This window comes from Zeus faber, assembly GCF_960531495.2.
Source record: "Zeus faber genome assembly, chromosome: 9".
NCBI classification, from domain to species: domain Eukaryota; kingdom Metazoa; phylum Chordata; class Actinopteri; order Zeiformes; family Zeidae; genus Zeus; species Zeus faber.
Window position 1 is genome coordinate 19,727,542 of NC_137197.1, and position 23,699 is coordinate 19,751,240.

At 42.0% G+C, this 23,699-nt stretch overlaps 1 protein-coding gene across 1 annotated transcript; it reads right to left on the reverse strand.

The window, feature by feature from the left end:
• Window positions 1–13,379: 13,379 nt before the first annotated feature.
• Window positions 13,380–19,378, reverse strand: LOC307234819 (zona pellucida-like domain-containing protein 1; the record flags this gene model as incomplete). The annotated part of the gene is made up of 10 exons (XM_080006682.1): window positions 13,380–13,513; window positions 15,528–15,639; window positions 16,208–16,379; window positions 16,489–16,569; window positions 16,674–16,771; window positions 16,880–16,952; window positions 17,050–17,234; window positions 18,051–18,277; window positions 18,370–18,467; window positions 19,365–19,378. 10 exons carry the CDS (start codon window positions 19,376–19,378, stop codon window positions 13,380–13,382), a joined length of 1,194 nt encoding a protein of 397 aa, XP_079862808.1.
• Window positions 19,379–23,699: the final 4,321 nt, after the last annotated feature.

Below are 23,699 nucleotides of genomic sequence, written 5' to 3' on the forward strand. Positions count from 1 at the left end.
GGCAAAATATGTCCGTGACCTTTGATCCACCAGTCTCATCGGCAAAAAGTTCAAATAAGCCTCCGCGGTGGCCCTCTTGTCTGCCTGTTTCCCTAGAAAACTACAGAACCCCCGCAACAAAAGCTCGGAGACCAAGCTCAAGTACCTCACCGGCGAGTGGTTCTACGAGGCCAAGTCTCGCAGGCACATGGACAAGATCCACGGCTCCGAGATCATCCTGGCGTCCATGAGGCAGAGGACGGCCAGCGCCGCGGGTACGTCCGCCGAGCGTTGGCGAACGGCCCAAAATGGCGGGTCGCAAACGTTCCAGCGCCGGCGCGGGGGAGATCACTGAATCGTTTGGTTGCCTTGTGTGTCATTCTGTCAAGGTGTGACCCCGTCGGTGCCGGATGCGCCGAGACCAGGCTTCTCCACCAGAAGAGCTGCTCCCCCGAAACCTGACAGGCAGGCGGAGGCATCGCAGCCCCAGGGCACCAGGTACGTCTATTTTGTTTGTTTGTTTGTTTGTTTGTTTGTGTGATTCTCTCCTTCTTTATTTGTTTCTTTCTTTCTTTCTTTCCTTTTTTCCTTCCTTCTTTCCACATCTTGGAGACTTGCCGCCATCGACTTGACTCTGAATTGGAAACGTTGTCAGAAGCAACAAGTCGGATGGGGATGGCTTCCCTTTGTCCTGTGTAATAGAGTGTTACTGAACAAACATTTGAAGTCCATACTCATACAACCCCTCTGTGTGTGTGTGTGTGTGTGTGTGTGTATGTGTGTGGATGTGTGTGTGTGTGTGTGTGTGTGTGTGTGTACGTTGAGTCAACATAGGTGGTGCTGACATGGAATGTTTCTGTTGTATCGCCTCTTGTAACAGTGTAAGCAACAGCGCACTTACTCACAGTAGAAGTACTGTACTGTATTGGGAGAAATGTAAATATTAAAATATTCCGAAATCCCCGTATTACTTTTTTCGTGCGATCATCCCAATCTATATACCCTTAAATTAAAAAGCATTACTCTGTTTTCTTAATGGATTGTTCTGTCGAGACGGGTCTGGAGTGTTTGACTCTGTCTTCATTTAGACGGCTCTATTTCTTAATTATTTTTATACAGTAGCAAGTCTTAGTCATTCACGCCATACTTTAATTAAGTTTGTGAGGAATCTTGTAAAGGACTCATTTGGACTGGGTTCAGTTTTATAATTTGTCATTTTTATGTTGTCCCCCCCCCCCTCTCAATTTTACATTCCTCAGTATTTTAGAACCGGAGAAAGGCAAACCAGTCTCAGCAGCCCGCTCTCCAGTAAGGGTGGGTGTACTCTGCACGTGATGGAAATAACAAAATTAGATGTTCTTGTGGTTATTCTTGTCTGATTCTGTCCACATATCCCTTCCTTCCAGACAAGGCACAATCCCTTCAACCGTGCGTCCATTATTGTTGTTGAACCATCAGAAAAGACGGACAGAAAGACGGAAGAAAGGCCACAGGAGGCGTCTGAGACAGGTCTGAATGGACATTTTGGATAAGCAAGCTCAATAAACAAAGCTTAGAATGTTTGCAAAATGTCACGATGATCCCTGTCGTCATCTTCTGTCTTCGCCCAGAACCCGTATCCCCCTTGAAGGACCACGCCGCCGGCCAGGCCCCTCAGACCTCAGCTCTCAGATCTTCCGTAGGGTTCAGACCCGTGCCCAAGAAGAGAACCTTTGTCTCTAGAGGCTACAACAACCAGACTCAGGTGGACTCCAAGGTGGTTGTCCCCGCTCCCCGACTACGGCTCAAACAGCCTGGCTCCGGTGGGGGTTCCAACCAGTCCAGCCAGAGCAGTATGGCCGCACAGCCACAGGAGACCGGTGTCCAGTCGAGCGCGACCAGTCATGTTTCTGCCGCCGCTCAACCGCTCCGCTTCGCCAAAGAGGTCGTCGTGAAGGGGGCAAAGGCGTCCCGCGATGCTGGACGAGCGAGGGATGAGGAGGTCCCTTCGGTGACAAAGGAGAGGTCAGTTCACTCTGTATCCTGACAATTATAACCACATTACATTACGAAACATTTTATGAATTTATCACTGACAGCTCGTTAATTGTCAATTTCAGAACTACCGCCTCCACCAAAACCGACGAGCCGGCTGACAGAGCCGTCACAGAGAAGAATGGGGAAAGGGGTGATTCAAAACAAATAGACTACGCAGGGTTGCACAATGCAACTATGCTCACAAAAAGCATTAAGGAGCCAGAGAGGAAAAAGAACGGCAGCGATGGAACCGAATTCGAAGAGGGAGACGAAGAGCTCAGCCTGACTCGAAGCATCGTAGGTGAGTTAGACATCAGCATGGAGTGATTTGGAACCAACGCCGGCAAAACCGTCTTTTTCGCTGATATCTAAACGGTTCTTTTCCAGATCCACCGATCCGATATGACCTCAACTTCATTGAGAAGCCCGTTCAGCACACACCTAAAAAATCTCAGCAGAGAATCGCCTCCAAGTTGCCACATCAGGTTTCCAGCCCTAAGGAGGAGGAGGAGGACTCCATAGCCAAGGTCCTGGAGTGGTTTAGCCGGAGCACCGACAGCAACGATTGGCTGGACACCGAAGAGGGCCCCCAAACCACAACTAATGTAAACAGAGTGGGAGACGCCAGAATCGATGATTCATTAACGGGCGATGGGAAAGATGTCAATGAAAACAGGGTAGGAAAAGAGAGCGAGAAGGTGTCGGAAATGCACCAAGCGGAGAAGAGCAGCACAAGAACACTGTCAAAGTCACACAAAATTGACGACGATGATGATGAAAGCCAGGCAGTCAAAATATCAAATTTGAAGTCGTTTTGGGAGAAGGGTAACACAGGCCCTAGAATACTCCTCAGCAGATCAAACTGTGACATCAGTGGGAAACCTGCGAACCCTTCAGCAGATAAGGATAGGGAGGAAGACAGACATGAAAACAAATCTCATATATTCGACACAACTTCTACAACCCCTGAGAGGGGAAAGTATGATGCATATGTGTCCAGTTCAAAGGAGGACAAAGAAAAGCTAGAATTGATTCATCCACACAGAGACATTAACTTTATTGACACTAGTGGGTTAAATTTAGCACCTCAGCAACCAGCAGATTACACACTCAAGAAAGGTGCCAGTCTTTATCCTGCACCGGAGATTTACATATCTCCCTCCTATTTCGGAAAGGAACCGAGCGATAGGAAAGAGGATCCAAAGTACGTTGAAGACCATTTAGCTTTGCCAAAAAACACCCAAGTCATTGACAAACGAGTTTCTGACGCTGAAGTAACAACCCTGCCTGCAGTCAGCTCTCAGCCGAGGGAACCGCCGCAGACCAGCCTCAGTTTAGGGTCCGATAGGTTCTCCCCCCAACCCGACAGCCTCCCCCCATCTAGAGGGTCCAGTCTTCCGCCGGCTCAGTCCTCTTCGTCGTCTTTAACGCCCTCACAAAAGGAAGAGCTGTGCAGTGCGAGCCAAGGCCTACATCTGGAAACAAACTCCCCAGCGAGGGACAGTCCAGACTTCGAGGCACTCCATCGGTCAATGTTGGGCCAACAGGCGGACGACCAGAGGGGCGTGAATGACATGCATCTCACCTCCAAAATGGAAATGCAGAGGGGCGCAAGTGAAGATGTTAAAAGGAAAGTAAATGAAGATAGATTGGTTCAGGCAGGCATGTCCCCGAAAAAAACAGAAGACTCTACCAACAAAGGTGCAACAAACAGCTCCAATTCACTGAGTCAACGCAGGGACAGCACAGCGGAGAAGATAAAGCAGCTCAAATCCTTCTGGGAGCAGGAGATGAACCGGCCAGTGTTTTATACAGGTAGAGATCAAGGGGATGCCAAAGTCAACCGTGGGTCAAATTATGGAAAACTGACTAAAAGATTCACCAAGTCAGAATATGACCTGAGGTCAATAGTCAATAATGCAGACAGTGATGGTGAAGATTCCAACCGAAACCGGCAGAATTTCACCATGAACATGAATCAGAGACAGGACAGTTTGTCCCCGAGCCTCGGATCAAACCGCGTTCAATTCAACAATCTCCGTGAGTTTTGGGGTGAGACCACGTTGAGTCGCAGAGGGTCGTTCATAGCTGAAAAAAACAGAAGCCCCAAACATACAGGATTCATTGATTCAGAGTCGCCGAGTTTGGACTTGCAACAATGCGTTGACCCTGAAATTAACCACAAACCCACCGGTGCCCACACTGAGAAAAACAGCTCCAGACCGGCCGTCACAAAATCGTCGTCACCTTCCCAGAAGAGAGACAGTAGAAGGGGCTCGTCCTCCAAAGACTCCACCAGAGAGGAGAAAACCTCCAAATCGCACAGCAGCGCGGGAAAAGAGCCTCGTTGTCCCAAGGCGAGGAAGGACCGTTACAGTCAATCCAGTAGCCGTGGAAGCGCCATGCGCCGCGCCACCAGCATGTTCACCCTCAACATCAGCGAAGACAAAGACAGTCAGCACCTTTTCGGGCATCTCAAGAAGTCCCCGGAGGACGGCCCCGCTCAATCCAGTCAGAGCAGACGGCAGAGCATTGACAGGACGCAGAGCAGAAGGCAGAGCACGGACAGAGGCCCTTCATCCAGGAGGTCCTCCGAGGACTCCGAGTCCATACGCGCTCGGGCGTTTGTTCCCAGAGACTATCGCCATTACCTGGGCATGACCGAGGAGACCGGCGCCCACGCCTCCCTGGCTCCGGCCGTTAAGGAGCAAGTGATAGAGGTCAAGCCGGCGCATGACCTTGACCTGAACGGCCCGGTGAGAGCCAGCACCCCGGCCGGCTCGGAGGAGCGTTACGGCAGGAGGGGAAGCAAGACTGCACAGCGCCCCCTGTCGGTGAACCACAGCAGCTTGGACACCGGGAGAGAGTCGTCCGCTAGCACGCCGTCGGAAATCAGATCCGACTCCAGGAACAGCTCCAGCTGTGAGTTTTTTAGCTTGCTAAATGATTACTTCATAACTTCAAAAATTATGGCTGACATTCGAACAAATGGAATAAATCCTTGGCAAAATCCTGATTTTCTTGATCTTATTATTTATGAATGCCTACATGAATGAACATTTATTTTTTTGAAGTTTGAAAAGTGAATTAACATTGTCATCCATGGTATCATTACAAACATTTTTCACACCAATTATCACTTAATATTCCTATAAAATGTCTGTGAATGGTGTAATTGAGTCCTGAATCCAAATCTGATATACTGTATATTGCCATTAAGGCACCACTAATCTCAAAACAGTTAATAAACAAATAATCTAAAAACAGTTTATATGCTGTATTGATCAACTTTAAAATCTCAAAAGTGAGTCTTGTTTACTTCATTAATGAAAATGCATGTCGGTGGGAATTTGCTTGTATCTGTTTTAACTGAAGCCCAAACTCGTGATGAAACATTCGCAGGGTAATCATAAGGTTTGAGTTTCCTCGTATCATGTCCGTGTCGGCTGTGTTGGCAGAAGGTGAACTCAGCAAACACTGGGCGGGCTTGCTGTCAGCTTCCCATGTTTAGTTTGTGGGCTTTGACCATATTCATACCAGGGCTGGGTGATATTGACAACTTAAAAGATCACAATATATTTAGAGGATTACCTCATTATTGATAGTTTAATGTTTGGGTGCTTTCATGACGTTTACATACAATACATTTGAGAAACAATCATTCACAATTTGGATATTATGGGCCAGCAGGGAGAGGCGTTGACCAGAACAGCCTGAACAGTCTATGAAGTTTGGAAAACTGCATTACTTTACTGTACTGCAGCCTTAAATCTAACCTTGAACTGTATCACTATTGATTATTGATATATTGCCCAGCCCTGATTGATACCACTGAGTGTCTTTTATAGTATTTTATTGTATTTATTTATTAATTTGTGTATTTATTCATCATTTTAAGGGGACAATGAGGATGATGACCAAAACCCTGTAAAAAAAGCTCTGAGGCGAGCTGAGGCACGGCCTAAAAATATGGCTAAAAGCCTGGAGGACATAACAGCGACCTTAGCACCACGTGGGTATATCTGCAAATCACCCAAATTTGTAGTTTTACATATTATTATTATTATTATTATTATTATTATTATTATTGTGATTACCTCCTATAGGACAAGAAAGAAGACCAGATCCAATTGTTGATCTGAGACGTTGCAGCGACGGTATAATTTCATTTTTTACTTTGTTAATAAAGAATGTTATCAAATTTGTCAATATTTATATATATATATTTATATTTAAATATATATATATATATATATATGTATATATATATATATATATTTAATATATATATGTCTCACTCATCCTTTTTTTTTTTAATTCTCCTTCAGTCACGTCCATTTCCTCACACTCAACATCGTCGTTTTCGGATCCAGAACACCTGAAGAAGATGAGTAAATCGGTTCCCTCGTTCCTTCAGAAGGAGGTCAGGCCATACGCTGCGTCAATTGCATGTTTTTGGGGGGATTTATTTATTTAATTTTTATTATATTATTTCTTTTTAGCGGAGGGGTGATGCCATGCCACGCCACAGACACTTACTTCCCACTGCAACAGCATGCAACCGTTGTTGAATAACAACACACTGTTCACTTTGTGGCTTTGAAGTGTAATTTAAATTTACTAATCTACAGTAACAGAAAGTGATGGTATGAATTTAAATTATAATTGAAATTCATTGATAAGGTCATTTTTTGCATGAAATTAGTCAAGTAAATGCTACTCCATTTAAGCTTAATCATCTTCTAATTCATTTCTTGTTTGGGGCATTGTCTCCAGAATTATTTTGTATAATAGTTTTTTCTTTTTCTTCTAAAAGCTTATACAAGACCAATATAATAAGAGTTTGCAATCTGATATTTCTCCTATGGCCGCAAAGAAGAGAGAATTTATGCTCTCATTTCAAAGTGAAATGCCACGATGATCAATTTAAATTACATTAGCGGGAAGTAGAACTGACCTTTTACATCTCAAAGATAAATATATAAACAGAAAAAGGTCTGCCTTTAATGAGGGCTTTGTGGTGTGTGTGTGTGTGTGTGTGTCCGTGCGCGTGTGTGTGCATGTGTGTATGTGTGTGTTTGTGCGTCTCCAGCTGAGCGGCAGCGTGATGACCATGTACACCGGGGAATATGGCAGCGTGGAGGTCCAAGGGAACATCCAGTTTTCCATCAATTACGTCCAGAAGCTCAGAGAGTTCCACATCTTTGTGGTTCAGTGTCAAGATCTGGCCGCCGTCGACCCGAAAAGACACCGATCAGATCCGTGAGGACTGAGAAAAAAAAAGATTGGATACGAAAATAAGGAATGCTCGGGACAAATATAAGTTGTAGGAAAATTATGCCACTCCTATGAGTAGTTAAGTACAAGTAGAGGAGATAAGTCGTAAAAATATACAAATCCAGTAATTACTTATCGAGTTACCTTATTCACCTTGTGTGTTTGGGGGAACACAATCTTTTTGACTTGACATTTGGATAAAAACCAATTTGTAAAAAACAATGAATCATTTGTCCATTGTCATTTTGTGCACACACTCCATTTTACACACTATGTACACACAGTGTTAGGAATGCTTCTCTTTGATTGGCTCTCAAAACATGTACATGTTGTGGCAGTTCCGCCTGCCACACACCACCCGAGTGGTGTTTTCGGGGCCCTGCGACACAGAGACACAGGCAGAGATGTTGCAAACACACACTAGTTAATTGTAGAGAGTGGCAAGATGGAACACGCCTGGAGCAGATGGACACATGTCATGACAGAGGCTCTCCCTGTGTGTGTGTGTGTGTGTGTGTGTGTGTGTGTGTGGGGATGGGTGATTTACCTGTTGATTTACCTGTGATTTATTCTATTTTGTCTAGAGATTATAGTTAAGTTTAATATGATTAAAGATATTATTGCAGGTTGATATTGAAAGTTACTTTGTAAATGTTATTACAATGGAAAATATCAGAGTACAGAACAAGTTAGTAATAATAAGAGCTGCATTTTACTGTAGTTATACTCTAGTAAAGTAAAATAAGTAGTAGTTGTAACTAGTTACTTCCCCCCCTCTGGCCATCCCTCTGCTGCTTAAATAATATTTCTGTTCTCATTCCTCTGCAGCTACGTCAAAAGTTACCTCGTGCCAGACAAATCCAGTCTGGGAAAGAGGAAAACATCGGTGAAAAAGAAAACACTGAACCCCACTTTCAACGAGATCCTCAGAGTAAGAATATGAAAAGTGACACCTCCCTGACACTGTGGAGTGGTATGCACGGTTTGACCCCAAACAAAACAATACAAAAAAGCACTTTCTCGCCCCCAACCCCCCAGTATCGTGTTCGCATGGAGTACCTCCGAACCCAGACGCTCATTCTCTCCGTCTGGCACCACGACACGTTTGGCAAGAACAGCTTCCTGGGAGAGGTGGACCTGGACCTGTCCAAGTGGGACTTCGACCACACCCAGATGAATTACTTAGCCCTGAAAGCCCGGGTAGGACACACACACACACACACACACACACATGGAAACACACACACACACGTAGAAACGCACACACACACTCACATACACATGGAAGCACACACACACACACACACACACGCGCGCACACACACATCACACACGCGCAGGCACGCACACGCACACACACACACACACACACACACACACACACACACACACACACACACACACACACACACACACAGGGTATTATTTGCTGTCAAGAAACAAAACATTGCGGCAAATAGGAAACCATGTAATTGTCACTTAAAGCACATTTTGGGCTTAAAGATGCACACACACAGACACACACACACACACACACACACACACACACACACACATACACACACACTGATTGATTGATTGACGGAGATAGATAGATAGACCGACAGATAGACGGATAATTGCTAAAAGTGTAATAATTATAAAAGTGGTAAAAACACAACAAGTAAAAAATTTACAATGTACAAAAAATAATAAAGCTAAAAAGCTAAAATGTTGTGATGTATTTGTGACCTGTATGTTCTCCTCAGACCACACCCAGCGTGGGGGCTTCAGATGACCGGGGGGAGATGAAACTCGCCGTGCGCTTCCTGCCCCAGCTCACTTACAGCGAGGGTCAGTACACGGACGTATTTCATTTGTTTGAATTATGTCAGCCGTGTTATTTGATATTGCTTTGAAAACACACACACTACTTTCGGCGGTGTTTCTCAACGTGGGGTCTGGGGACCCCAAGAGGTTTCAGGGGGGTCCTGTGAGAGAAAAATGCTTACGATCATTTATTTTGAATGAGGACAAATCCACAGTCCCCAGCAAACTGACAGCTCAAATTTCGCCCATTATTTAATTTAAAGGACGTTGAATTTCCCATTAGAGAATGTACACTAATTAATGTTTTGATCCTCGTTTCACTGTTATCTCTGTAACTAGAGTATAGACAGGTGTGGCTTTTTGGACTCGATCATATCTAACAATACAAATCTTCTCAGATTGGGGGTCCCAGAGACACAATCCGTGGCCTCATGCGTATCAAATTGAGGGTCCTTGATATAAAAAAATAATATTTTGTCATTTCCTTCTGCGAAGGCATCGCTAGGGAGGGTACAAACAGTGGCGAGGTGCACATCTGGGTTAAAGAATGCAAGAACCTTCCTCTGAGCAGAGCCACCATTGACCCCTATGTTAAATGGTAGGAAATTGTTTTTATTCAAAAATATATTATCAGCTTCTGGTTATTCAATAAAAGTCTCTAACATACATTCTCTTCCCTGAAGCTTTGTGCTTCCAGACACGAGCAGGAAAAGTCGCCAGAAGACGCGTGTGATGCGTAGAACGGCGAATCCCACGTTCAACCACACGATGGTGTACGATGGCATCCGGCAGGAAGACCTGACAGAGGCCTGCGTGGAGCTGACGGTGTGGGACCGAGACCGGCTGGTCAGCAACCTGCTGGGGGGCCTGAGGCTCGGCCTCGGGACAGGTACTGGAGCAGGGTTGGCGCAGAGAAAAGAGCCCAATTATTATAGGTGATACGGTGTCTGTGCGGCAGGAGAGGAAGGTAGATCATGCTTTTGGAAATGGAGAAGTGTATCCTCATTGTGGCTGGATGGGTTTTTTTTCTTCACCAATACAATATGACGATATCTTCTTTTAAATTGTGAATCCAGTATTTCATCATATTGAGCTACATGCTAAAAGTCTTTTTTTGATTAAACAGAATACATGTCATACTTAGTCTTGATTTCATGACAATGCGTGAGGACCGAAAAACACTAAGCAATAATATTTCCCAACCCTATCCTCAAAATATATAAAAATATATTGGAGTAATAACTTGTGATATAAAATGACCCTGGGTACCTGCAAAATAAGAGACATTTGTTTACATTTAAATTGTTAATTTTTTTTTCTTTGGGATAAAAATTATGATCATAATAAAATAAATAAATTCTTAATTTATTTTAATTTTATTTTATACACTATACATTTTAAATATGAAAGTGTACACCACAGTCATTTTCCCCCCCTCCTCCAAGGCAGACGTCATAAGCAACCTCTGTAGTGTTTTTTAAATTAAATGTCGACCCATGATGTGTCAGTAGAGGCCACTGCAGCAATGGCAGCCTCAGAGGCTGCACACATAAATCCCTCATCCATAAGATGGATAATCGATTATTAATGGTGTTTGGCTGTATCCCTCTTTCTAGGCCGGAGTTACGGGGCCCCGGTGGACTGGATGGATTCCACGGCGTACGAGGCGGCTCTATGGGAGCGAATGATGTCTTCCCCAAACGAATGGATCGAAGAGGTTCTGCCTCTACGAATGTTGACCTCGGCCAAGACTGCACTGAAATGAGCAAAGAGAAGAAAAAAAACCTATCCCAAAATAAGATACATAAAGCAAATATTAGCCAATATCTTATCAAATGTATAGATGTAATTCATAAAACAGACAGTGCTTTGTGGTATATCTGAATACACCGACTAAAACCAAATGGAATTTTTGTTTTCGTTATTCAACACTCCCTCTAATGATTTTTTCCCCCCACTGGATCTCCTTGAAATACTTTGCTCTTTAATTCTATGTAATCAACCTTATCATTCGTGGTCCAGTCCACAGCTTTTGTTCTGATTTTTGAAGGCTGAAAGTGCCTGGCGCACAGCAAGCGCCGAACCCACAGACATGAATGAAGCGTCGTTGTGTCGGGGCAGTCCAGATATTCTTTGGTCCAAGTTTGACCCATATTGATCTAAATTATCATATTGATCTACATGTATAAGTAGTCGAATGAAGGGACCCGGGTGGTCGGCGGAGCGGGGCAGGCTAGGGTGGTGGAGCAGGGCACTTTGTGACATCATCATCCAATTTGTTATACAGTATATGTGCAGGGTGTGGCTCTGGGCGGGCTTTGGCATGGGGCGAGTTGCGCGGTGCGCTGCGGTCTAGACTTCATTGGTGTTTTTCAGTTGATACGCACAGGATCTTTGCCAGGTCGAGACTAGAGACAGCAGGAGCTGATGCTGCGTTCCTCGGGAACTCGAAAAAGTGACCAGTGACTCGTCTTGGGAGGAATTAATGCTGCGTTTCACGAGAACTCGCAAAACTGTAAATTGTCACTAACGCGACTAACCTGGACCCCCATGCATTGCTGCCTGCAGCTATATTTGTAATTATTTTTAATGTACCAGTAAGTTTATTGCATTTCACAGCATACCAAAAATAATATGAGAGTGTGTTACGTGTATGTAATATTGACCACAAGAGGTAATAAAGAGGCACAAACACACAAAAAAGCTAAAAAGCAAATTTTCTTCTTCAAGCCCTACGATAAACACGAACTGTGTCAACATGGATCTGTTGTGTTTGGAGGGTCAGTTTGCGTGTTTTAGGGAGAGTGCGGTCAGGGCTACAGTGCAGTGGGAATAGTGTTAAAAGGAGATTTCATGTCAAAAGAGGGGTCTTTGTATGGTCCTAAATATTTGTATTTGTACATTATTTGATGGTAGATGGGCATAGTTACCAGAGAAAGTTCTGGTTATATTCTGTAAACCTGTGTATACCCTCCACTAAATTCCTGTAGCCTATTGCTATGCCTGCTCGCTTTACACATTCGGCTTTCACACATAATATATGACTGGGTTTCCCATTGCAATGGATATAACTTAAATATTGTACAGTCCAGTACAATACATATTGTTTCTGGTCTATTAACTCATGCAAACTCAAAACCAAATGGGAAAAAATATATATTTGAATGACTATACAAGTTTACTGTATGAGTGGGAGGTCTGCACGGCTCTGCTCAATACCCCTCTCTGGTGGTGAAAGGCAGATTCATATTTTGATCTTTAATTATGTCAGTGCTATATTATTGCTTCTTATATGTTTTTAAGACATAGCAGAAATACTATGAAATCCTGATAATAATGATTGCCGTTAAATATAAGTTTCCTGCATCTTTGCTACCGATATTAATAACTTTAGGTGCTTTTTTTTTGACAGTGTTACTTAAATAACCCCAAAACCTCTAAAACGGTGTAGTAGTTTTGAGATGTTCACTTGAGTGAAGGGTTTTGAAAGGAAGATAAGCTCACTGTTACATTGCCAGTTGTCCCTGAAGATTTATTGTTGCTGTGTCTGCTTATGATGCACATGAAAGAGCTGTCATCACACAAATTGTCCAAAAACACATTTTCCCAAAGACACATCTTCCTAAAGTTTCCATTAGTTATCAGAATTTAATATTCATAAAAAAATCACTATCATAATTGTTCAAATCTGTACCGTTTAAATGCATATAACCCATAGAAAGGTTTTCTCCACTCTCCATTTATTCATGGTATTTTGAAAAATCATGTTGATGTTGTACTGGTAGATTAAATGACTTAAAATATTCCAAATGCACAAAATACTTGCAAATAATATGCAAAAAGAGCAAAAAAATGATTAAATCGGTGATACTGAAAAATAGTGGATACTGAATGATTTTTAAACCTTCTCACCTTAATCCGCTATATTTCATTGATTAACCCTTAGGAGTGTTTTCTCACCGATTTCAAAGGAGGCAATGACTCTGACTAAACTTAAAATACTTTATTAATTTGAAAATAGATCAGAAAAAGATCAATATACATATTTCATGAAATCCACATTAAGAATCGTTGACTGTGAATGTTAATGATTGTTCACCAGAAAGCCCACAAAGCAAATACCATGATCGTGTTGGAATGTAATTAGAATGTCATTCATTTCGTTTACTACAGCAGTGATGTTATTTCTAATGTCTTGGTCACCATGTAGTGGTCACCGTTTTAGTACCATGCTAAAAGATTACAATGATATGCTGATGATGGCGCACTGTACCCCACCAATAAAAGGAGGTGTGCAGCTACTGGCGAGTTTTCCTTCTGATGAAATAGATGGCAACGCAGGCAGCCAAGGAGGTGAATAGAAAAGTGAGAACAACTGCAGCAGTGATGGCGCCCATTGGAGTGTGGTTGTTCTCCTTGTTCTGTGAGGCAGCTACGAGAAGCATAGAAGAAGAAAGGTATCAAAGGCAAATTAGATGTTTGTATTGGTTGAGCGACGTTTGTGGACCTCCGCCGCTACCACTGCAAAGCCCTGGTGTGGCAGTTCCGACCCTCCGACACAGGCAGAATTGTTGCAAACGCATCAGTTTATAGTAGAGAGGGGCAATCCCATACCAATCTTTTTCCCTCTCTTAAACAACTAAGCTGTTAATAATACATTTGTACGGGTGCACATTCGGTTTAATCTAGCCATCTCAAAAACATCATGCTCAAACGGTGAAACAAATATTCTACTCCCCTGAAGGAAGAAATACATCGTCCACAACATGACTCAGTGTGTAAATACAGCGAGTGGGGGATGTGGGTCTGCAGCGATATGGGACTTCACCAGGTTGACATAGCAACATGGCGTTAAGATCTCCGCAGCTTTTCCGTGTTCCGTGGAGGAGTATGCGCTGGCCGTGGTGCAGGTTGTGACATAAACTCTCTTTATGGCATGTCGCCCAAAGTTTATCTGGCAGTTTCGCCGACCACGAGTGGCTCCTATCGAGTGGCGTGTTCAGGGACCTCCGGCATAGAGACACAGAAGACGAGGTTTGTAGACACCAATTTATGTAAGGAGAGAGTTTTACCTGTTGCTCGTAAGACCAACCAACGAGCAACAGGTATGCAGCCACTCTGATCCTGGGTCCTACATTTGCCAAGATCCAGGTCAGGTGTGGCTGCTCAAACCACACCATCTCCACACCTCACACACTCACACCTACTGGCCTGTGCAGAGAGTGTGTCTGTCAACCCGAGACCTTCCTCTGCATGTGGAATTCCGTAAGCTGGTCCCCGGTTTGTGGGGTCTTTCTCCTGTCTCCAAGGTGATCGATCCGGTGGTGGTGTGACTTAGACTCGACCCAGAACAATGAGGGTTCACCCCACATTCCATGTTGCCAGAGTCAAACCTGGGAAGGAGAGTCCCTTGGTCTGGTCTGACCTCGCCATTGTCTACTCCTTGCCGGATTTGATTGCCTGATCTGCTGACTGACTTCCTGCGTACCGAACCTGTTGCAAGTAAAGTCAAGTAATTTTTTTAATCAACATTCCTGTCTCTGAGTTGTGCTGTTGAGTCCTCTTGCCTGTCTTTCCACAAGTCGTTACCGGAAGTGGCATGTGGTTCAGACCATGCCATGTACAGTACTGCAGAGTGAATTTATCATCTCAGCCCATTCTGAGCTTAGCTATCCAGCTAGAAGCTAGCTCACAGGACAGATGTGTCCTCATGATGCAATTGTCATAGTACGTCATCCACTAGGTGACTTTCATCTGTACTTACAACAGGTATAATGGCGGTCATACTATGTTTGAAAAAGGATGTTGGTTACAGGTACAGTATAAATGTGGTGCTATCATGGGAATTCCGTTGTTACTTTCCAAGAAACAGGATTGGATATTCTGTTTGTAGGTTAGTCTCCACCCTGCTCTTACAGACAATATATTTTAGTATAAAGGTCTCAGGATGGGAGATTCTGATCTACTGGGTAATTCCCAACATTACATGGCGGTCATCTGATGGTTTTCATAGAGCCACAATTACAGGTTTGGTTGCTCAGTTGCTCGCTTAGTCTATGCGGGAAACTTCAAATGTGAGCTCTCAAATGAAGTGCTTTACCATTGCCACTCCTTTAAACTAATATTCATGAGGTCATGTCATGTCCGTGGGTGAATGAGCTTGTGTCCATTGATGAATAAATCAGCTGTTTTCTCGCACATGATCATGTTAGCACCACCGTGAATCATTTAGCAAATAAGCCCCTTAATTATTTTGAATATATGCACATTCATGCACAGGTGGAAAATCAGCACATGCACATAAAAATTACCGTACAAAGCTCTAATAGGGCAGCTTCTTGAAGAGTTGCAACTACTACCTTCTAATTTATTGTATTTTATCTTTCTCTCTAATCATCAGTAAAGTGATGGGGGACCGTTTAAGGATTTTACTTGATAGACGACACCTTTCAGTTTGGTCACTGTGATGGGCGGAGAGGTGACGGTGGCCACATGGTCCATCGCCCCCAGTCCCGATTCCGCGTCTCTCTTCCTCCTTCCAGGGTTAGCGCTACAGTCCTGTTGGAAAACACGAACAATCTATACTGTTTAAAAATTTAACAAGACATTTAAAAGTCTATTTTTCTGTCTTTGTCTGTCTTTCTGTCTGTCTGTCTGTCTGTCTGTCTGCCTGTCTCTCGGCCTGTCTGTCTGCCTAATTTAAAAGGAGCCAAAACACTTGGAATGCATTTATCTTTGATTATCTTTCTGGATAAATGGTAAAAGTGTAGTGAATTTACATCATCAACAGTAAAAAAATCAAACTAACACAAATTGTATCAATGACATGGAACAAAATGTGAGGGTTTTTTCTATGCCTTATTACTATGGAAGCAGATCTACCCTAAAATAAAATACAAATGACAATGAAAAGCAATGCAATCAAAATAGAAATGAGCAAGCAAAGTGTATGTTATTTTACAATCCATTTTTCATTTAATTTTGACACAGTTAATGCGCGTAAAATATAAATATAAATACTAATATGCATTTGTTTTCACTTAATTCTCTTGTTTGATTTGTATTTAATTTGGGTTAACATTACTGAAAAAGTTCTGAGTGAAATGAGGTGATTGTGGCTACTCACGGGCACGAGAGTGGGACACGTGGACACCTCGCACAGTCTGGTCCAACAGTGCAGGTAAAAGGTGGAAACCGTCTTATTTTTGTGTTCGACGAATCTGAAGGCCTCAAAAGAGAACTGTGCGTTCTGAGCCCCCCCGTTCAGCTCCACCCTCGTTTGTCCATCACGAGTACAACTGGGATGAGTAAATAAAAAAAGAAAAAAAAAAAGCAGATGAGTCATGGGACTGCACATTGGGAGTGGCACCAAAACACAGTAGTACACTGTAGGACACGGAGACTCACCCCACGAAAAGGTCATAGTAGGTGCTATTCGTGGGATAGGGGCTTGTAGTTGCAAAGCATCGGTCCAGTATCACATAAAACCTTCAAGAAAGAGCAGATATGTACTCGGAACTTGTTGAAAAAAAAAAATAAACTCTAAAATGTGCACATTTTATCAAGATTTTGTGGTACTGGCATTAAAATACCTTTCTGTTAAATTTGTCGCTTTAACTTCCACAAAAATCCTGGTTTTGAGATTAAGTCCGGTCTCTGGCACAAACAGTAGCTGAGTGAAGAATCGATCCTGTAACACAGAAAGACAAGTACCATCATGCTGAGAATCTATTCTGCAGTTTTTATTCCTAGCTTAAGGGAACTTTTGTCCAAAACCAAAGCCTAGATCGCAACTTACGCTGTACAGATTCATACCCAGTGTGCTAATGAAACTTCCGTTATTGTCCCTTATGGCGAGACTCACGCCCGATCTGCGTAAAATCAAAGGAACACATTTCGTTGCAATTCACAAAAACAACTAGGAAAATGAGGCTGTAGAAGTGCAATACTGAAGCCAGATGCACTCACACGCCCAATTTAGTGTTGTTGACCAGATACTGCATGGGGTAACTACAGGAAAACATGTAGAGGATCTGCTGCAGATAGGTGATGATGCCCGTGCTGGGGTCCAAGGAGTTGATCACACCGGAGATGTTCACAAACTGGACGTTCGAGAAATCTGAAAACATCCCGGTACCGATCTCAGTGGTGATCTGTTTAAAGAAATGGAAATTACCTTAAATATCTATTCTTAATAAAAAAAAGTTGGGACATATCTGACTGTAAAAGGCTTTCTTGCCAATACCTGAGCACTCACTCTACTTCATAACTACTCAATGTCATACTTAGCCACAAGTTTGTCGCATGAAAAAGTTGGAGAAGATAGAAGTTATATTATTTTGAAAATGTACTGTTTTTTCTCTCCTGATTAATATGTGAAGAGCTCTGCTTTGATTTAATAAACAGTTTAACATCATTATTAGCACAAAATACCAGTGATGGAAAAACATATTATCTAATGTCATACTGAAAACGACTCTGGTAAAAGTGAAATTCACTTATTAGAACACTACTTGAGTAAAAGTCTTAAATAGCTCATATTAAAGGTACTTAAGTATCAAAATTAATTATATGGTGTGGTGTGGGGGTGGTGTTATTTAAGCAGCCACACTTGTCTTGGGTGAAGTTAATTGGGCCCGGGATCAGGGGTGGCTGTGCACCTGTTTCGCATCAGAGCAGTCGATGAGCACGGGTTAAATCACCCATCACCGCACACTCATGAGGGAGGACCTTTATCATGACAACGTTCCATCTGCTCAGAGCTTGTTACATCTCGCCACTCTCCTCAATAAAATGGGTTGTCTTCAACATCATCGCCTACGTCTCTGTGTGTAGCTGTGCGAAAATGTAGTAAAGGTAAAAGTCGACAGAAAAATAATAAATCAAGTAAAGTCCAGATGCTCCTAAAAAATAGTTAAGTACGGTAACAAAGTATTTTTACTTTGTTACTTTACACCACTGCAAAATACCTCCACTGTGTTCCCACAGGAAGCCACGGCATTGTTATCGATGGAGAAATTAAATTTCAGTATTGGGGGATCAGCCGTCCAGTCTGGATATCCGTAGCATTCTGCTTTGCCGAAGTATCCATTGAGAGCCACCAGGGACTCGTTGTAGAGAGACTGGTAAATCGGGCAAAGCAAGACGCTCATCTCCATGTACTCGGTGCCGCAGGTCACCGATATGTCTGAGTTCTCTGGGTGAGACGGGGAATATAACGTGGGATTAACATTAACAGGAAGTCATTTTAGTCATGTCATCCTGTTAATCTGGGACGACGACACCAACCTGGCGGCCTGAACGTGCTGTGCGTGTTACAGATCGTCTGGGCTCTGCTCCTCAGAATTAGGCCAAGCTGGCACACAAGGACGGCCAGCCTCATTGTTCTGCAACAAGAAGGGAGGAAAAAATACTAAAGATGTAGAGAAAAGACAAGACAAGGACATGACATTTGGGCGAATGGAAGGGAGCGATTGTTTGCCAGTTACACAACAAAAGTACTTTGGGCCCCAACTTTGAGGACCAAAAAATGGACAAAAAAAAGTGTCTCGCTCGTCAACCTTGGTTTGCAGCTTATTCTGGATAGATTCAAAACATATTCTGTTGTATATTTGTCAAAAAATCATAATTTGAGTGGATGTGTGGAGATATATTTACATATATTATTATACAGGGAGGGCTGCTCTACAAGAGACCCAGGCTCCCTAATAATGGACGTCTGGGTAATATATCACAGGAATAAATGTACTATAATAAATGTATAAATGTTTCGTTGTAGACTAGACTGTTTGCATTGCACAGTTCTATTTGGTTTAATATAGTTTAGTTTAATCAAAGACAATCAAAAAGTTTTATTAAGTTCAATCAGCAATACACCTTTTGTCAAACTCACCTCATTCATAAAAAAGAATCTCATTACAAAATCCTTGCACTAATTTGTGTGGAATTGAGGTCCATGAAGCCACCACAATAAAACAGTGGCAAGCCATCATTTAGAGCTATTACATTGACTTGAAAAAGTCAAAATTTCTAAGTTGTGGGAATATTATTATTATTATTATCATTATTATTATTATTATTATTATTATTATTATTATTATTATTATTATTGTCATTGCTCCATTTAAATGGGAAGTGAAACGATCGACAAAGGAATAAATCACAGTTTAAATACTTCAAATACTTACTTACTATGGAAGAGGCATGATTTATCTCTCATGAAAAAAAAACACATACACACATATTTTAAAGAACCCAGTTCTACAGTATGTCCATCCACTCACCTGTAAGTGTTCATTTTGCGTCTTGGTGCAGTCGGCTTGAGCATCTCTCCATTTATACTGCCCTCACAGGGACAAAGCTCTGTAAGTGGCATTCCCTCGGACAAAAGTGAAATGTGATCTCTGGGTGTTTTTCTGGGTTGTTGTTTTTTTTATCATTTTTTTGGAGACACAACATAACAAACTCAGTTTGTATTGACTCTCAGAAAGTTAATGCTAAAAAACTGGATTTTCTTTGTAAATTCTATGCAATATTTAACAGAATGTTGGCTATTTCACAAATATCTATGTTATGATTATTGTAAAAGTGCTCAATTTGATCAAATTAAAATTCATAAAAAGTGCAAATTGTGTGGTCTATCAATAAATAGTACAAAGTGGTTTTGAGAAAACTGATTTCCCGCCACATTTTCTTAAATTATTAAATTCACAGCACTATTGATCAAATGAATATATCATAAATGCTATGACATGTAAGTTACTGACTAGTTTTAACCAGATCAATCTTTCGTTTTTATTTTTTTAGGAATTTAATTATATTTTGCCAACACAGCAGAATGGACCCTCTGCGCTAATAAGTCTGAAGAAACAGACTGTGTTAAGTCCTATCCTCAAAGGGTATAATTAATGAACGTACAATTATATACCATGAGAAATTCCTTTCGCTTATCAAGTGGCCGACCTTAAGAAGCGTCGGCGAAGTTAATGAAATAACCGTGTTTTTCAAGGACACTTCAGGAGCCAGTTGCTTGGAAACACACGCGTATCATCATAAGAGTTGCTATGAGACCTCTGCTCTGTGCATGAAGTTTAGACAACATTCACTGACTTTCTTTTTAAATAAAGACATTTCTGTAAATAGAAGGAGTTTGAATGATCCATCCATCAAAAGAGATACATAAATATGAGTTAAGAAAAAAAACAAAACTAAAAATACATTTACCTGGCAGTTTCTATGGTGCAACAGGGACTGTGTAATAGTCTTGGAAATAAGAAAATAATAGAAAATAAAGTTTTGTTCTCTGAAGGTTAAACATTACGTAGTGGAAATCACTGCAGCGATCACGGTCCTGGGTGTGAAACACACCACAAACCTTTTCAAAGCACTTCTGATATTTTTTCCGCGGTGATAAAAATCTTGTTGTCCGCCATAATACAATTATTATTTTTTTTTTTCCGAATGCATCGGCTTTCCTTATTGCCCCGGGCTTTAAATTGGACATAGAGATTTCTTTTGAAGTTCTCTTGTAGTCCGTGAATAAAGGACACACCTATGTGAGAGAAACCCTGAGCCCTTTGTGGAAAACAACAACATGAAAGGGAACGTTTTATTTTCCAGGATGCCCAAGAGACCGCGTCACAATGCGCACTGTCGTTACGAGCTAAAAAGGTTCCATGTTGAGTTACTGCCGCGCTATCACATATCAAATGCCAGTTTTAATCCATCTGTCTTGCTTCCGGCTTCCGGGAGACACTAAGTATCACCACGAGCTATCACTAACTAGTAACCCAAATGGGTACAATCAGTTGTTTCAACTTAGTGTCCAAAGCTAAACACCTTTTCAGAATCACAATCTGTTTATTACGCCAAGTTTACAAGGAAATTGTAGTGGTATGATAAAAAAAATTGAAACTGGCACAAAATCTACTTTGGTGCTCTGACAGACCTTGTTGGTGGAGTGCGGATGCCTGGATATACAGAACAAGTTTTGCGAAAATCGGTCTTACGGTGTAGGAGTTATGGCCTTTTTAACGTTTAATTATAGCGCCACCATGTGGCCGATGTGGATTTTTTATTTTTTTTTCCTGAACCATTCGCAAGAGAATATCTTTGCATGATATCGATGCCAAATTTCATGTCGCTCTCATTTACCGTCTTACGGGAAATTGCTAAAACATTTCTGAAGAAAGACCGGAATAATATTAATGTTAAGGAACCAATAGAATCCCTAAATATGATATTATAAATAGAAATATAGTCGGAATAATTTTGTACATGTTAAATAATGTAATAAGCATGTTAAATAATACAATATGAAAAGTTGCATACAATACATTATAACATTCCTTATGGACGGACCTTGAGAGAGGCTCTCAGCCATCGTTCAATGCTGCACTCATCCCCTCAAATGGAACAACGTGCAAAGTGTAAAGAAACAGCAATTTAACAATGAAGTAATTGTCACGCACGCAGACGCGCACAGAAAGTGACGGCAATTGTTCCCTTAGACGTCTTGGGTATGGGTATATTGCGTCTCCATTTACAGCATCTTTGTCCCGTGTACACGGATCAGAAAAGAACCGTCTCAGGGTTGGTGTGTGTGTGCGGCGGGCCCCTCCCTCCCTCCCGCTCAGGGCCGGGGCCCTGGGCTGGTGTGCGGCTTCCTCCCACGTGCCGCTGAGTGAGACTTACACAAACGTGAAGGGGGAGGAAAGGACGTAGTGTATGGACGACTCTTCCTGGTTAGGGGAAGAGTCATGTATGGAAGTTTACTCTGCTATGGCAGGGTCCATCCACACGAAAGCAGAAGAATGTGTGAGAAACGTGCGTGGTGTATAGCGTGTGACTCACAGGCCATGTGCAGCTCCAGGGCGACTCTGGGATGAGTCGTTGTTGTTGTTGTTGTATGGCCTGAATTACAGCTACGGCTGAGCAATATTGACTATAACATGATATATATACAGTTTATATATATATATATATATATATATATATATATATATATATATATATATATATATATATATATAATTTTTTATTATTATTATTATTATTTATTTTCATTATTATTGTTTTTTTTCTTTTTTATATCTCAAAATAATGTGAATATTATGACCAAACAGCTAGAGGCTTTGATCAGAACAGCTAGACCACTCTACGATGTTCAGAACAGCAAGTTGCATTACTTTACTGTAATGCTCCTTTAATAGAACATTTAATTATATTGGGATGTTGCGATAACCAAACTCCCGGACTATATCTACTCTGATATCGCTGTTGGCACCGTGCTGCGTTATGTTACTGTATCTCCTGATTAGGGGCCTTTCTGTGTGGAGAATGTACAGTATGTTCTCCCCCTGCTCACATGGGGTTTCCTTCGTATAACATTGGTAAGGACCCCCACCAGAGACATACAAAAAGATTGTCATCTGATCAGCGGTGGACGTTTGGAATTGGTCCCTGGGCGCGTTACTGTATACTGCCCACTGCTCCTGGCCGCCCCCCAGACGAAGGACAAGCCAGGATGGGCTAAAAGGGAACACGTTTCACCAGCCCCCATTTGCCATGTATGTGTGTGTGTGTGTGTGTGTGTGTGTGTGTGTGTGTGTGTGTTGGGTGCATATGTTTGTGTGTGTGATGAATAAAGATTCTCCTTCTCAATATTGTTTCTATATCGATATACCACCGAAGCCTATTTTCAGTACATTTAAATATTGCACCGCAGACACAGGGAAAGGTCAGTTTGTGGACATTTTGTTTGATTACATTAGACACTTTGCAACTCAAATTGCAGTGTTACAGCAGCTACACCTGTCTCGGACCTGGGTAATTTGGCCTGGGATCGGTGTGGCTGTACGCCTGTTGCTTGTTAGAGCAATCGATGAGCAACAGGTAAAACCCCCATCCCCACACACACAGGGCATGCCTCTGTCATGACAATGTTCCATCTGCTCCCGGCTTGTTACATCTTGCCCACTCCCTACAATAAACTGGTGTTTTTTACATCATCTCTGATTGTGTCTCTGTGTCGGAGGGCCCTGAAAACACCACTCGGGTGGTGTGTGGCAGGTGGATCTGCCACAATAAATAAATAAACAAATAAATAAGTAAAACATGGCAATATACACTTAACAAACCTAAAAAAAGTAACAAAGCCTAAATGGTGGTCAGGTGGTTGTTAAAATCCCTGTTTATTCAGAGTTGCCCATACGATAGATTAGTATTATAGACAATTATGCGTATTATATTTGGTATTAAAGAAGAAACTTGTTTCAGCTTGGATCTGAGGCCCACGCCACTCTGAATTCATCCTTTATCCTCATACATCCTTTTTGTATGGCCTCTTTCTGCTCCTTTGCTGCTGCAATGCCAAAAAATACAGTAAAATACACAAGGATGTCAGAAATTGTATTATAATCGTTTTATTAGACCGAGTGGAAAAGTTCCTTTGCTGGAAACAAAGTGACCTCAAAGACATTGAATAACTAAATGTAATAAGAATCCAGATCAAGTTTTACACTACAGTGTCATTCAGATCAATTCTTATAGTACAGACCAATGTGTAAATTAAGATGAAAATATATGATATTGATTATGATATACAGGCTAAATTGTAA